General features: G+C 34.0%; 1 protein-coding gene across 1 annotated transcript; it reads right to left on the reverse strand.

Moving 5' to 3' along the window:
- Positions 1 to 9,829: 9,829 nt before the first annotated feature.
- Positions 9,830 to 12,195, reverse strand: LOC102660369 (replication protein A 70 kDa DNA-binding subunit E-like). Its single transcript, XM_006584276.1, has 11 exons — positions 12,073 to 12,195; positions 11,903 to 11,972; positions 11,746 to 11,799; positions 11,569 to 11,653; positions 11,335 to 11,462; positions 11,167 to 11,257; positions 10,973 to 11,090; positions 10,696 to 10,853; positions 10,498 to 10,618; positions 10,243 to 10,413; positions 9,830 to 9,952 (listed from the first exon to the last, which is right to left on the reverse strand). Exons 1-11 carry the CDS (start codon positions 12,193 to 12,195, stop codon positions 9,830 to 9,832), a joined length of 1,242 nt encoding a protein of 413 aa, XP_006584339.1.
- Positions 12,196 to 13,596: the final 1,401 nt, after the last annotated feature.

Below are 13,596 nucleotides of genomic sequence, written 5' to 3' on the forward strand. Positions count from 1 at the left end.
TCCATTATTGAAACAATATATTGTAAGCATGGACTGCAAGACCTTTTTTCTGCCAATTTTACTTTGCTAGACATTTCTAATGATGATATATTTAATTTGATAAAAATCTATGTTGCTGTCGTCCGAATCTATTGCGCGTCTAATAACAACTTCCCAGATTTTTTTGGCACGCCTATAGTAGAATGACAGTTCGTCTCCATGGCTAAAATCACCTTCTTGAAGGAATTTATACCAAGGCTGAATGATATACTTATCACCAATCTCCTTGTCAAGCACGATTACATTCCATTGTAGTGGAGGTCCGAATCTTCTGAGGATTGTCATGTGGTCACCACAGTGGATTAGACATTTTGTGACAGAGGGTGGAAGTTGCTATAGGGAAAAAAAAAGTTAGGCATTGAAATTAATATTTGTATAGAAGATATAAATGGATATGAATATTTTACCAGTGGATATGGTGCCCCTAGCATTGATTGGGTGATTTCAAAGGTCCAAATATGTTTCCTTGAGACGCGACATCTTTTGCATGTCTGCTGGTGTAATGGTGGAGTGAAGTGGAGGTCAAATTTTGAGTGGTGGTCACAGGCTAGGAAATTTATGATTATTGATTCATAAATCTGCAATTCTGTCATTAATGTTGTTAGGCCATCAGCAAAGAAAAGTTTGCCCTTGTGTTGCCTGACTCGAATTTCATAGCTGGCCCCATCATATTTAAACTCAACGAATTCTAGATAATCTGGTTCCCATTGTCGCTGATAAAAAGCTAGTATCTCTATGGCGTCCTACAAGGAAAAAAAAAACTGTTTTAAAAAGGAAAGACAATATGAAAAGCAGGAAAGGCAAAAGTATGGAAATAGCATTTGATTTTACTTTGTCACAATGGAACGCAACTTTAAATTGCAATATTAATGGATGTCTGATAGCAGGGAATCTCAACTACAGTGCAATGAAAAAAAAAAGAGGAGTTACCATTTAAAGAACATGTATATGACCAATTCGATTGGGACAACATAATACGAAGCAAGGTGACAAAATTAATGTCTGCAGCCCTAAATTGGGGTGTTGCTGCAATGTAGTAGTAATTGGATTTAAGAGTTCTAAATTAGGATAATCAAAATAACATAAGAGAAGATGCATATAATATAACACCTAAGAAGTTGAATCCAAGACATGAAAATAAGCAATATAGAACATGCGTAATTCATGCAGAGTAACGAAAGTAAAAGATCAAACCATGGGTCAAGGGATCAAAGCATTGATTAAATGGAAGAAAGTTTGAGAGGACAAAATCAGCATTATGAAAAGAACATAACAGAGGATGTATATAACCCAACAACTCAGAAGCTTAATACAATACTTGGAAATAATGGTAATAGAACCCAACAAAATGCAATAGACACTAAAAAGTTTTAACTTAATGTTCTTTCTGTTTTGTTTAGGCTGCACCATAATGGAATAGGATACTGATAGGCTGTTTTTTGCGTACATGAATAGTTGAAATGTTATTGTAGATGACATGCTAGCTAGGGTCCATTGACAGTGGCAATATAGTAGCATCAGTTTAAATTATTGGATAATTTTCACTACTCGTTAGCAATGAACAAAACTAAATTAATATTTAAAGAATTTAATAGTGTTGGTGGTGTTAAAGAACGCTTATTTCTTACTATCTATTTAAGAATACAGTATCAGAACCATTGGAACATGGTTTTGAATTAGTATCAACAAAATGTCAAAATAGAACATGCATTGCCTAAAAAGACAACATGCATGCAAAAAGTGTGAGGGGCAAAAATGTGGATTTAAACATTGCTAATATCTAAATTGTAAGGTAGATGATAACGTAGTATGTAAGAAACCTAAGACAATGGGTGGAAATAAACGAAATAGAAGGCGGGAAAAATGGATTAGGGGTTTGGCACATGAAAGAAGGTTGAGTGAGACAATCATGAATTCAAAGCTAGAATTGTTGAATATGTCTGTCCTAAATTGCATATGCAAAAGTCACAAATACAGATGACAAGATGTTCAATTTTGGTTCGGGATATCGATGAAAAATGTAAGCAAAGGCAAGGAAAAAATCACGAAATGAATACACATCAAGTGAGGTATTCGGTTTAGACTTACCTTGCTTGAGGCAATTGATGAAGCAGAACTCATGGTGGCAGTCGCGTTGAGAGAATGATTTCCTTAGAGTTGAAGTGGAGGTGGTAGAAAAAGGAAGCGTGGTTTGATGGTGTGAGGTAGTGGGTGATAGAAGGGTTATTGCTTTTTGGAGGCTGTAACTGGCGGCAAGTTAAGTGGTTTGGGAACTGTGGAGTATTGAATGCTACATCTAAAGATTTGATGTGAATGGGTGGAATAATGAGTATGAAGGTCCGTGGTGGTGGAGGCAGGTGAAGAGGTTTTTTGATTGCTGAATATAACAAAGATTTTGACACAACTTTTTTATTGTTATAAATACAATTTCCATTATCAAATGAATGACTGTCTAATGCTGAAATGGGTAATGATTTGGGAGACATAACATTTTGTATGAGCAATTGATCATCTAACAAAAGAGAAATGGTTCTACTAAAAGAGTAATAATAAGTGTATTATCCTATGAAAAGAGCCACAATAACATATAGAGTTCATTTGCTGAATGGTAGTATTTAAACTGAGATAAGTATTTTAGTTTTTTTTTTTTGTGCAATTCATGAAAGAAATGGTTAATTTGGAGTTTATGAAAAGGGATGGAAATTTAAAATGCAGCAAATAAGAAAATGTACTTCATAACGAAAGAGTGGTTATTTGAAGTTCATGAATTATAGATTGGCTCATTTGATGATGTTTTAACTATATATAAGAGATCATATGAGTAAGAAGCAAATACAATTGTGCATACAATTAAATTTGGAATCACTAATAAATTGGATTAACCTTTTAATATTTGTAAAGACCTCTTTGAAAACCCCATTGGTGGTTGAAGTCATTTTTTCTTTGTTGTGATCATGTATTAAAATTCGAAGTCCTTTCTTTGACTTGACCCTTGATAGTGCAACATATAATTGGCCATGTGAAAAAACATGTTTTGCCAAGTAAGGTCCAACTGAAGATAGGGATTGTCCTTGGGATTTGTTAATTGTCATTGCATAAGAAAGCATTATTGGAAATTGTCTCCTCAATAGCTTAAAAGGCCATGGTGACTGTGAAGGCGACATAGACATTCGTGGGATATAAACATGATCTCCGATATTTTCCCAAAAATTATGTCAGCTGCAATAACATGTTTTGCTAGCCTTGTGACAATTAACCTAGTACCATTACACAACCCTTGAGTTTGGTCTAAGTTCCTTAATACCATTATAGGTGTTCCAATTTTGAGTTTAAGACAATGATTTGGTAAGCCAGATGTTGTCAATGAATTAAGAAATTCAGTTGTGAGCGAGCGGAAATGACAACTTTCAATGGTTTCGGATTTGTCAACCGAATGAGAGCTCAGATATTCCATTTGTCCACATATCATTATTTTAGACATAAAAACGCAAATTCATCAACAAAAAATGTAAAATCCAGCAAAGTTGGCTAAAAGATGAAAAACATAATAAGATAATTTAGTATATGATCACCTGGTATCAATGTAAGTATATAATCATTAACTTGTTGTACTGTTTCATTTGTAGAAGCTAATATTGCTCTGGATTGGAAGTGTTCACGATCATTGTGATGATGACATAGATCTGGGAATGTAGAGCTAACTATACTATGAATAGGATCATTATATTCTGTGATTAATTGTTCCTGTTGAATTTGAATAGTAGCGTATCCATCATTTTCATGTCCAATAATACCATCACCAATATCTATAATCCATTGTGCAAAAGTCGCAGTTTCTTCTTGATCTGTTGCTTGCATGTTGTTTTGTAAGCGCATGTTTTTTGTCAATCTCAAGATCTGACAATGATCCTATAGATAAGAGGAATTAATTGTTGTGTTAACAATATCAGAGCGGCTGCCTCTTGGAATGATTGGCAGGATCTGCCGGAAATCTCCACCAAAGACCATTACTTTACCTCCAAAGATTTTATTGTCCTTTGAGTTGTGTTTGATGATATCTCTAAGGTTGTGATCAAGTGCCTCAAAACATAATTTGTGAGCCATGGGTGCTTCATCCCAAATGATCAGACTCGTTTGATTTAATAGTTCAGCTAATTGAGTTCCTTTATGGATATTGCAAGTTGAGTCTTCAAAAACTGGAACTGGAATTTTGAATTTTGAATGTGCAGTTCTACCTCCAGGAAATAATAGAGAAGTTATGTTGCTAGAAGCAACCATAATTACAATTTTATTGTCAGCTCTTAGTGAACTTGCAAGTGTTTTCCAAATGTATGTTTTTCCTGTACCTCCATATCCATAGAGAGAAAACATATCACCTTCATCTTTATTAACAGCTTCAACAATCTGGTTGTAAATTGATGCTTGTTCGTATGGAATTGTCGATATGTGGTGTTAGATTTAAAGAAAAATGAATCCAGTTGAAGTACTAATTTGTAGATGAGAAAAGCTAAGAAAGAAATGGACATAATAATTTTCAGAGGCGTAAATTGCTCTGTTGCTAATATACCTGTCATATGAGAAAATAGATGTTCAAACTCTTATCTAAGTTCTTGATTGTTGTAATTGAGTTCAGCTAATATAAGACTATTGTCTAGATAGGTTGGGCAATTCACATCTTCTGGATATGGCATTGAAGGATAGTCTTTAAGCGATCTTTGATTTGCTTGCAACAGTTGTTCAATTTCAAGCAAGACCAGATTTTGAAGAGTCCTATCATCAAGCTGTAATGCTAACACACAAAAGGGAAAAAAAGTCAAATTATGTGTCGCATCAATATTCATTTGTGTCATGGGAAATTACCACTAACTTGGACTTGCTGATGATTTTCTATAATTATAGACAATGTCATCAGCCATCCAATGCCAAGTTTGGTCCCAAACTTGTTTAGGTTTGTTCATTGTTGCAGTTAAAAGTAACAACACAAATAGCTTTCTTATATAATGTGCTGAGCCCCAGTCTTTTGCTTCTTTGATTGCCTCAATGAATTCTTTATCATCTTGCAAAAACCCCATAGCAAAACATGCTTCTCTATATGTAGGATACTGAACATTATCAACTGTTCTTAAATCCTCAAATGAGGTAGGTCCTTTACAAACAGTAATCATCATCCTCAAGTAAAATAATTCGCCTGTAATTGGTGGGACCCATAGTAATCTGCCAATGGTGTATCCTTTCTTCCTAAGGTGCCAACATCTTTTCTTCTGATTGTATACAAACTTAGAAACAAATTTTGCATAAGTAAGATTTCTTCCTTCAACAGAATTTGGTTGGTGTTCATCCATGAAATAAACTTTGAATCATAGATACTTGGCTTAGACAATACATCATCAATATCATCATGGTCTTCGTAGACAACACTATGTTGGCCTAGAAGATGGAAGTGCAATCTTTCAACAGCAGGTTCTCTGCCATGTATTGGAAACCCAAAGATTCTCCAAGTAGATTCACAGGGACATATGTATCTGTCAGGAAGATAGATGTAGCTGTTAAAACAATAATGGTCAGATAAATTAGAGATTAATTTTTAATAATACTTGCAATCTAGATATTCTTTGATCTCATCATTATGAGTGCTACCATTGTGATTTGGATCATTATCATCATGAATCAAAATAGCAGTTACTCTATCATATCCCTTGTTGATGTACTTAAATAAATATTTGATAGAAGTGCTTTGGTTACACCATTCAACATTGATATGTGCTTGGTATTTTCTGAGCAATCTTGGATTGTAAGGTACAATATACCTGTTATAAATTATAACACCATTTTTCTCAATTGTGTGACGGCTGCACTTGCCTTCTTTCATGCATGGAGATCCAGGGTTCGAAGTTCCACATGGGCCATGAACCATATGGTTTTTTTATTAATGAATGCAGTTTTGGATCATCTTGCTATGAAGGTATCTCTACTGATATAATTTGATCAATTTCATCCGAGGATGGGTATTTGTTATCAGGATGTAAAAAAAGCAACAAATGGACATGAGGCAGCCCTTGTTTTTGAAATTCTATTGTATATATATCTGCAATTCATTAGTAAGACTGTTAATAGGCAGCAAATAAAGTTATTAGATATGGTTGTGTGCTCAATATTGATAGTGTAAAATAACAATCTGGCACATAATATAAATTCACCAAAGTTAGAATCAAGTTACATGCAATAACTTTCCCTAGCATCTGATTCTTTGTCAGCTCCATAAGCATTTGTTCATACTTTAGTTTGAAGACTCTGGATATTATGTCTGGTCTATCTATTGCTTTTAGATTCAAGGGATTCAACAATCTATGGATTTCAGGCCTGTTTGGATTGCAGGTTAAAGTAATAAACAGATTTGGGAAGCCCACATGGTTGCATATGGCCATACCATCAAAATAAAGTTGATCCATATAACGTGGATTGCCAACAAAGGTTGAAGGCAAAATGACTCTTTTACCTTTATTTAGGCCTTTCGTGCTTCCATCATCCAATGACTATTGTAAGCTGCAAAACTTGTCAACTCGAAGTTTTTTTTGGTTGTTTATGATGTAAGAATGCCTTTCTGATTCAACCATAGTATACCCCTCAACAACAAATTGTTGGAATAGTCTCCTAGAATTCAACAAAGTTTTTGACTCATTTGATCTGCATTGTAGCCTGTAAGAAAACCACTCCCTCATTGTAAGACGATTTCTTTTCCTTTTCTTACCATCTGGTGCACTGCAATGTAGGATATCAGGTCTATATCCATCTTCCCCGTAAAGAAATAGGAGAGGGTATTGTAGAGCTAGATAGCTAGAATGTAATTCATGGATCCTTTGTGATTGTCTAGGCCGAGTTTCAATAATAATATCTCTTTTTGAATTTTCATCAAAATCGCCTACAATTAGCGCCACAACTTTTGGAACAGTAGGTACATTATATGTACAACCATCTTTTTCACGATTAGCAATCAATTTCAACTTGATATTATCCACTTGACCATCTTGCAATCTATCTCTTGTCATCCTAAAAGTTTTTGCATGCACGTTGTATTCATCCAGCATCTCACTAAGTTGTGAAACAATGTGCCTTTGAATTTGATTATGTGGACTGCTGAGCAAAGTAGACAATTATATATATGATGATTGCAAGATTAGCAATGCAGAATAAACAATTGAAATTTGTTTAAATGTGACATTCTTCATGGATGTTGTGCATTTATAATAATAATAATAAAAGAGTAACTACCTTATTGCATTAATCCTATTCTGCACTTCATTTTCTGTGTCAAAGATATACAATTGTGCAAATTTAGGTTCTTTCACAGGCATTGGTAACATGCTACCTATTCTATGACATGGTTGACCTTGAATTCTTATTGTAGGAGGTCCTCTTGAATGATTATTTGATTTGTCAAACTTAATACCTGCAGAAGTAAAGGCAAACATCATGTTATATGTCCTTATGTTCTGTTGGTAATTTTTACTATCAGATGTATCATGATCATACAAAAGTTGGTAGAGATATTTAGGTGGATTTTGTAACAATGGAAGTTCAACTTTGCCACCTCCACAACATAAGCTGAATCTTGGATTTGTAGTTCTTGCACATTTTGAGATTCTTTCATCATACCACATATTTGCATTACAGTGGCTACACTGCATGAGTTGGTCACCAAGATCAGAATACCCTGAAATTGTTTAATGACATATGGCAAAATGATGTTGGCTATTGAAAATGTTTTAGGAAAACATGTAAATTGGAACACGATAAACAAAAGCAGTTCTATACAGTGCAAGGTATTTGAGGCTAAGCTAATAACATAGTGTTTATGAATATTAATTGTTACCTTCTCTATTAATTGCAGGCTCATTAGCTGAGGACATATAGTTTTGATTTTCAGGTGAAGAAACTGAAGCAGAGCCTATGAAAATTGCACTTAGATCAGATTATAGCATGATAATCTTGAGATTTAATTTGATAAAGTAGATTTTCAGTGGTACCTTGTGTTGATTCAAAACTCTCATCCTCTGATGAATCAGGAATATTAGCTAAAAAAGTGAATTAAATCTAAGTTAAGTGGAATCTATTTTGGTAATTAAAAGAGAATTGTAACGTGGAATGGATTCCCATAATATTGAATGCAGCTTACAACTTGGTTGTCTTCGTGTGACAAAAATATGTGGATATTATATTATTAAATCAATAAACTAATTACAACTATTAATTGTAATTTGGAAGATAATATTTTGAATTGCTTACAATCAATATTCTAAGCCTGATCATTAACTTTGTGCTGCCTGATACCTTTTTTCTTTATCCTGGCTTGTGTTGGATCACTATGATTTCTATGCTGATGGTTATCCATGTTCTTGATGCTTGTTGTTAATGTTGACTGAGTTATTAAATTTTTAGTGATTTCTTGTTGGAATGTTACAATATATGGTAAATTAAAACTTCAAAAGTCCATGGACATGCATAAAAGAAATGTTATTCCCACTTGGACCAAGATATAACTTGACTTGTTGACTAAAATGATCAATGTTGACAGCTGGTTAAATGAACCATACTTTCATAAAAATGATTAGACATGCATGTATAGGCATGATTATAGCCATGGTTTTGGCGGCTGCATTAAAACTTGAAAAGTAAGTAATAAATAGTAAGCATAAGGAAAAATACTAAAATTATGAATGTTGACAGCTAATTAAATGGACCATACTTTGATAAAAATGATTAGACATGCATTTATAGCCATTGTTATAGTCATGCTTTAGCGGCATCGATAAGAAATCTGATATGAAAAATGTTATGGATGGTAGAAGTAGGATGTCAACCTAAGGAGAAATTGTTTTTTTGCTTGTGTTATTAATCGTACATCATATTGAGAGATATGATGAAAGATGGAGTAAATTTATAAAATATCCGATTCTGCATTTGTCAAAGTTAGATCAAGGCAAACATGCCATCTAAAATAACAAATGAGGCTAAACGATGATTGATAATAAATAAATAGTTAATTACATATCATTGATGATCCAAGATCATGTTTCTGGAGACTCGAAAGCTGATACTTTTGTCTTGGTGTGTATATTTTTTTGTTAGAAAATTAATCAGACATGAATGCTGGTTTACCTATCATGGTGATCGATGTTTCGTGGTAATTATTTCTAACATGTTAGTTTGTTTCCTGTGCATACTTTGTGCTGAGACAATTAAGCATGTACACCTTAAAATTAGATGCTTTAATGGCCCCCTAAAACTTTGATTGAAATTTAAGTTATCATCATTGTGAAAAACATGTTTTCTGAATTTTCTGTCTAGCAATCTATGATTTGTATTTCCAAATCTTACTTGTTCCATCTTTCGCGATATATTTGAATTCATAACATTTGCATAGGTATTGTATGAACTTTGAGAATATGTGGAGTTTCTTGAAACATGTCTTTATAACCATTAATATAACCATGTTTTGTCGATATTTATTTTAACAATCGAACAAATAAGGATTTTGAAATATAGTGCAATAGTTAAGGTGAGATCGCATAAACAACAGAACTTAAATCCCACAATACTTGGATACAAAATAAGGTTGAAATTTTAACAAAAGTTGTGATTAAAGTTTTAAAGGAACACCACGGCAACAAAATTAAAGGTAGGAGTCAATTTACAATATGCAAATAGCAGGGCAAAAAAATTGTTTACCACAACTTGCAAGCAACCAAATGCACTAAATTGCGTCTTGTTTTTTTAATTTGTTGGATGAAAGCTATGCAGGTGAAATTTGAGAGCTCCCTGCTTCATCATCACAATCTTGAAATGCCTGCCGCTTTGTAGGTGTCAATGGGAGCCTAAACAGTGGATCATGGTCTGCTGTCACAGACATGGATTGCTGGATAAAATAAATAGCAATGAATAAATTGAATACTAAGTTGAAAGTCATGAAGTGTCAAAATGGAAGAGTTGCAAGAAAGATCATATTAAAAGATGAGGGTCATGATTAAAACTCATAGATTCATGTTTGGTAGAATGATTGGAATCAAAGGTTGGGATATTGATTTTTGAAGATGTCTGAATAAGGCATACATTGATGGCAAAACAACCCATGTAAAACAAATAAGTATGGGTAGAATACATAGTTTTGACAATAGTTAATGTCAAATAACTTGCATTGAATAATACCTCAGCATCAGCTAGCATATCCATCACAGCATTTATTAAGCTTGAGTCAGTTGAACATTTCAAAACAGTAGAATTCCTGAACTTGGGTTGCACCTTTATCTTAAAAGCAAGTACATAACCCAACAACTTATCAAGTGCTTCGGGTGAAGCATTTAAATCAACATCACCATCCTTGTGCAAAGAGAATAATTGTATCACACAAACAAAAAATAACATATCAAAGATAAAGAATTACTTTTGAATCCAAAAATGTACTTCAATTTTAAGCCTATTAACTGCATCAGCTGATTGAACAATTAATTCAGTGCATTCACAGTCCCAAAGCAGGAATTTTGTGCTTTCATCTCTGTGGTTGATCATCACCTCAAGCCTATACCTGCTACCATATGTACCCACAGTGTAAAAAATATGAGGGTATGAAGAATACACAACATTTTAAAAGATCGCAATGACCTAAGCACAACTTCCTTATTGTATTTGCCACATGCACATGTGAAGGGCGCCATCTCTGCATCACTTTTTTTATGGCACTGAATGCAAGTTGTATAACACCATGAATGATTGTCCATAACAATCCTAGTAATTGTGCCAACAGTTACACAAACAACTTCCTGTGTGAAACAACATACACATCAAATGCTGCATAAACTTGGGATGGTGGGGGGTAAAGAATTAAAATCTATAAGATGATTACTTTAGAGATGGTGTTAATCTCAACAATAGTCTTTACCTTAACCTTTCCAAAGAATGATTCCTTTGATGATAATTGGATAGAACCTGAAACTTGTGAACTGCCTTCACCATGGAATTTAAAAACTGACCGGGCCTGAGTGCCCAACTCTACAAGCCTACAAATATAAAATCAACAACAAAAGTAGGACAAAAAATGATCAACACATATTACACAACACATACAAAAAATACCATTCATTGAATTCTTGAATCTCCATCACAGGTTGGTTAATAACTAACTTTGAAGCCTTGAAAGAATTGTTGACCGATGGCGGATAAGATCCTAAATCATTTAGAAACAGAATGATAAGATGGAATAGCATAAACAGAAGAACCAATAAATTGAAGATAAGGATATACCCTGAGCTTCCTTTATTCTACCATGGGTCAATAGAACTGTAATTGGGCCATGACCTTCATGATCATCTAAGAATTTTAAAAACTGCAAGCAATAATCGTCCCACAAAGTGCAAGATAAAAATTGTTGGCTATCAGAAACAAATAGTCATGAGACAATCAGTTAATAATAATGTAATCATAGCCACAACTTGACAAAGCATATGACACAAATTGCTAGCAACTATCGAACTTTACCTCAAGTCCTTTAGTTTAAAGACTACCCTTCTACCTTTTCCTGAAACATGGTGAAAGACAACCTCCTCCACAACACCAATAACATCTAAAGCAAGTAGGAAAATCAAGGAATGTTATTTATTCCAAAAAGAGCATAACTTTGTAAATAAACTCAATTGCAAAAATATGTTAACATACCAACCAATAGGCCTGGTTCAAACTGGCCAGCCACAACATCCGCAAATCCACTGCCTTACAACAGTAACCCCAATAAACACCAATTTAAATTGGTGATCATAGACTCTGTACTAACCGTTGTTTTTTATCATTTTAAAATTATGCATGACATAAGTACAATTTTCCTTCAAGTCCATCTTCCTAGACTTCAGTTGGTCTTGTTTACAAACAACATGGATCTCATCACCCTGGATTCCGTTAAAGTTACAACATAATGGCCTGAACAATAAGTAATAAATCTAGAAAACAAAAACACAAAATTGAAGCTACATTGGAGTCGACAAAAACCATCTCAGCTTGCTCAGATTTGTTAGGCATCCCAATAAACCATAGATCAGTGATCCTCACAGCAAGTTTAAGAGTTTCTTTTGAGCCATCGATGTTCTTTATCTTGTCTGGAGAATGTGCCATAATACTGCAAAAAAATGCAACAATGCTGTTTTTCAACACCCAAAACAATCATCCAAAAAACCAACAATGAGTGGCACCACTTGTTCTTATGTGATGCCTTTGCGATGTCTTTGTCTAAACTGCTACCACAAACAAACAAAGACAAGCCATAAGGAAGAAACAAAAATGTCGGGCAAAAATGCACAAAACTAATGGCAAAGACATAAACTTTCCCGGTAGTTGGTTTTTCATAGATAATCTTGCAAGGAAGAAGTTAAGTTTTTTTAAAAAACAAAGCCCAAATATAAAAACAAGCCCAAAAAAAGGAACCTGCCTCGTGTAGATAACAGGAAAAGAATGAAAGAACAAAACCACAACGAAAAGAGAAACACGATAAGGTAACAAAAAATCCAAACCTCGTCTGACACAGAAAAACAAAAAGCTAACATGCGTGTAAGAAAACACACATGAAACAGCACCAGAACAGAACAACAGAATTAGCACGAACAGACAAACACGATAAGCTAACATGCAATTTCTGAAAAACATTAGGCAACATGAATGTAACAAAAGATGCATGAAAACAACACCAAAAGAGAAACCAAACCTCGTCCAACACATGAAAACGAAAAAGTAACACGCATGTAATAAAATAGACATGAAAACAGCACCCAAACAAAAGCCAAAAAATGATAAGGTAACATGCATGTAAGAAAAGAGAAGGCAAAAAATGATAAGCTAACATCCAATGTAACAAAACATATATCAAAATAGCACGAAAGAGAAGCTAAACCTGGTCTGTATGTGAAAAGATGAAAAGCAAAAAACCCAAACTGAAGCATGATAGATAAAATGGAAGAGATTTTTTAATTTTAAAAGCCACGTAAAGAAGCAAACGGGAGCACGTGCACAATCTGGGAAATCAAGCACGTGTAAGAGGCACAATCTGGGAAATCAAACACGTGTAAAAGGCAGGAGAGTGGGAAATGGAAAGGCTAAAAGACCGAAAAACCAAGGAAATGGATAGGTGTCACAGCCTTAGGTAGGGACATTTTAGAATTTTCCAGATACTTCTCTTTTCATTTTTTTATTGAGTATGCTCTGCTTTGGCATTTATCATTATGATTGAAAATTTTATTATCAAATCACCCTGTAAGAAGATTTTTCGTTTTTTTTTTTTTCTATAGCTTGTTTCCTAGCCTTGGCCAGTACAAATTTGCTTTTGGATTCATTGAGAATGTTTCCTAGCCTTGGTTATTCCAAATTTGAGAATCCAGGTATGTTGTTCTTTCTCTTTGACCAACGTACCATATGATAATTATTCACATTATATAATCTTTATGTAAGTTTGTGTCGGAATAAATTAAGTGCCTATGGACCTGACAAATTGCTTTAGATTTCTGAATATCTTATCAACATGGT

Source organism: Glycine max, chromosome 7 (genome assembly GCF_000004515.6).
Source record: "Glycine max cultivar Williams 82 chromosome 7, Glycine_max_v4.0, whole genome shotgun sequence".
Taxonomy (NCBI): domain Eukaryota; kingdom Viridiplantae; phylum Streptophyta; class Magnoliopsida; order Fabales; family Fabaceae; genus Glycine; species Glycine max.

What these genes read in the sequence shown, in the direction of transcription:
- LOC102660369 (XM_006584276.1), bottom strand. Translation starts at nt 12,195, where the DNA reads ATGGCACATTCTCCAGACAAGATAAAGAACATCGATGGCTCAAAAGAA. An exon ending in AATCTGAGCAAGCTGAGATG is followed by an intron (nt 11,973 to 12,072) that starts GTTTTTGTCGAC and finishes AACGGAATCCAG; the next exon opens with GGTGATGAGATCCATGTTGT. An exon ending in TTTAAACTAAAGGACTTGAG is followed by an intron (nt 11,463 to 11,568) that starts GTAAAGTTCGAT and finishes TGTTTCTGATAG; the next exon opens with CCAACAATTTTTATCTTGCA.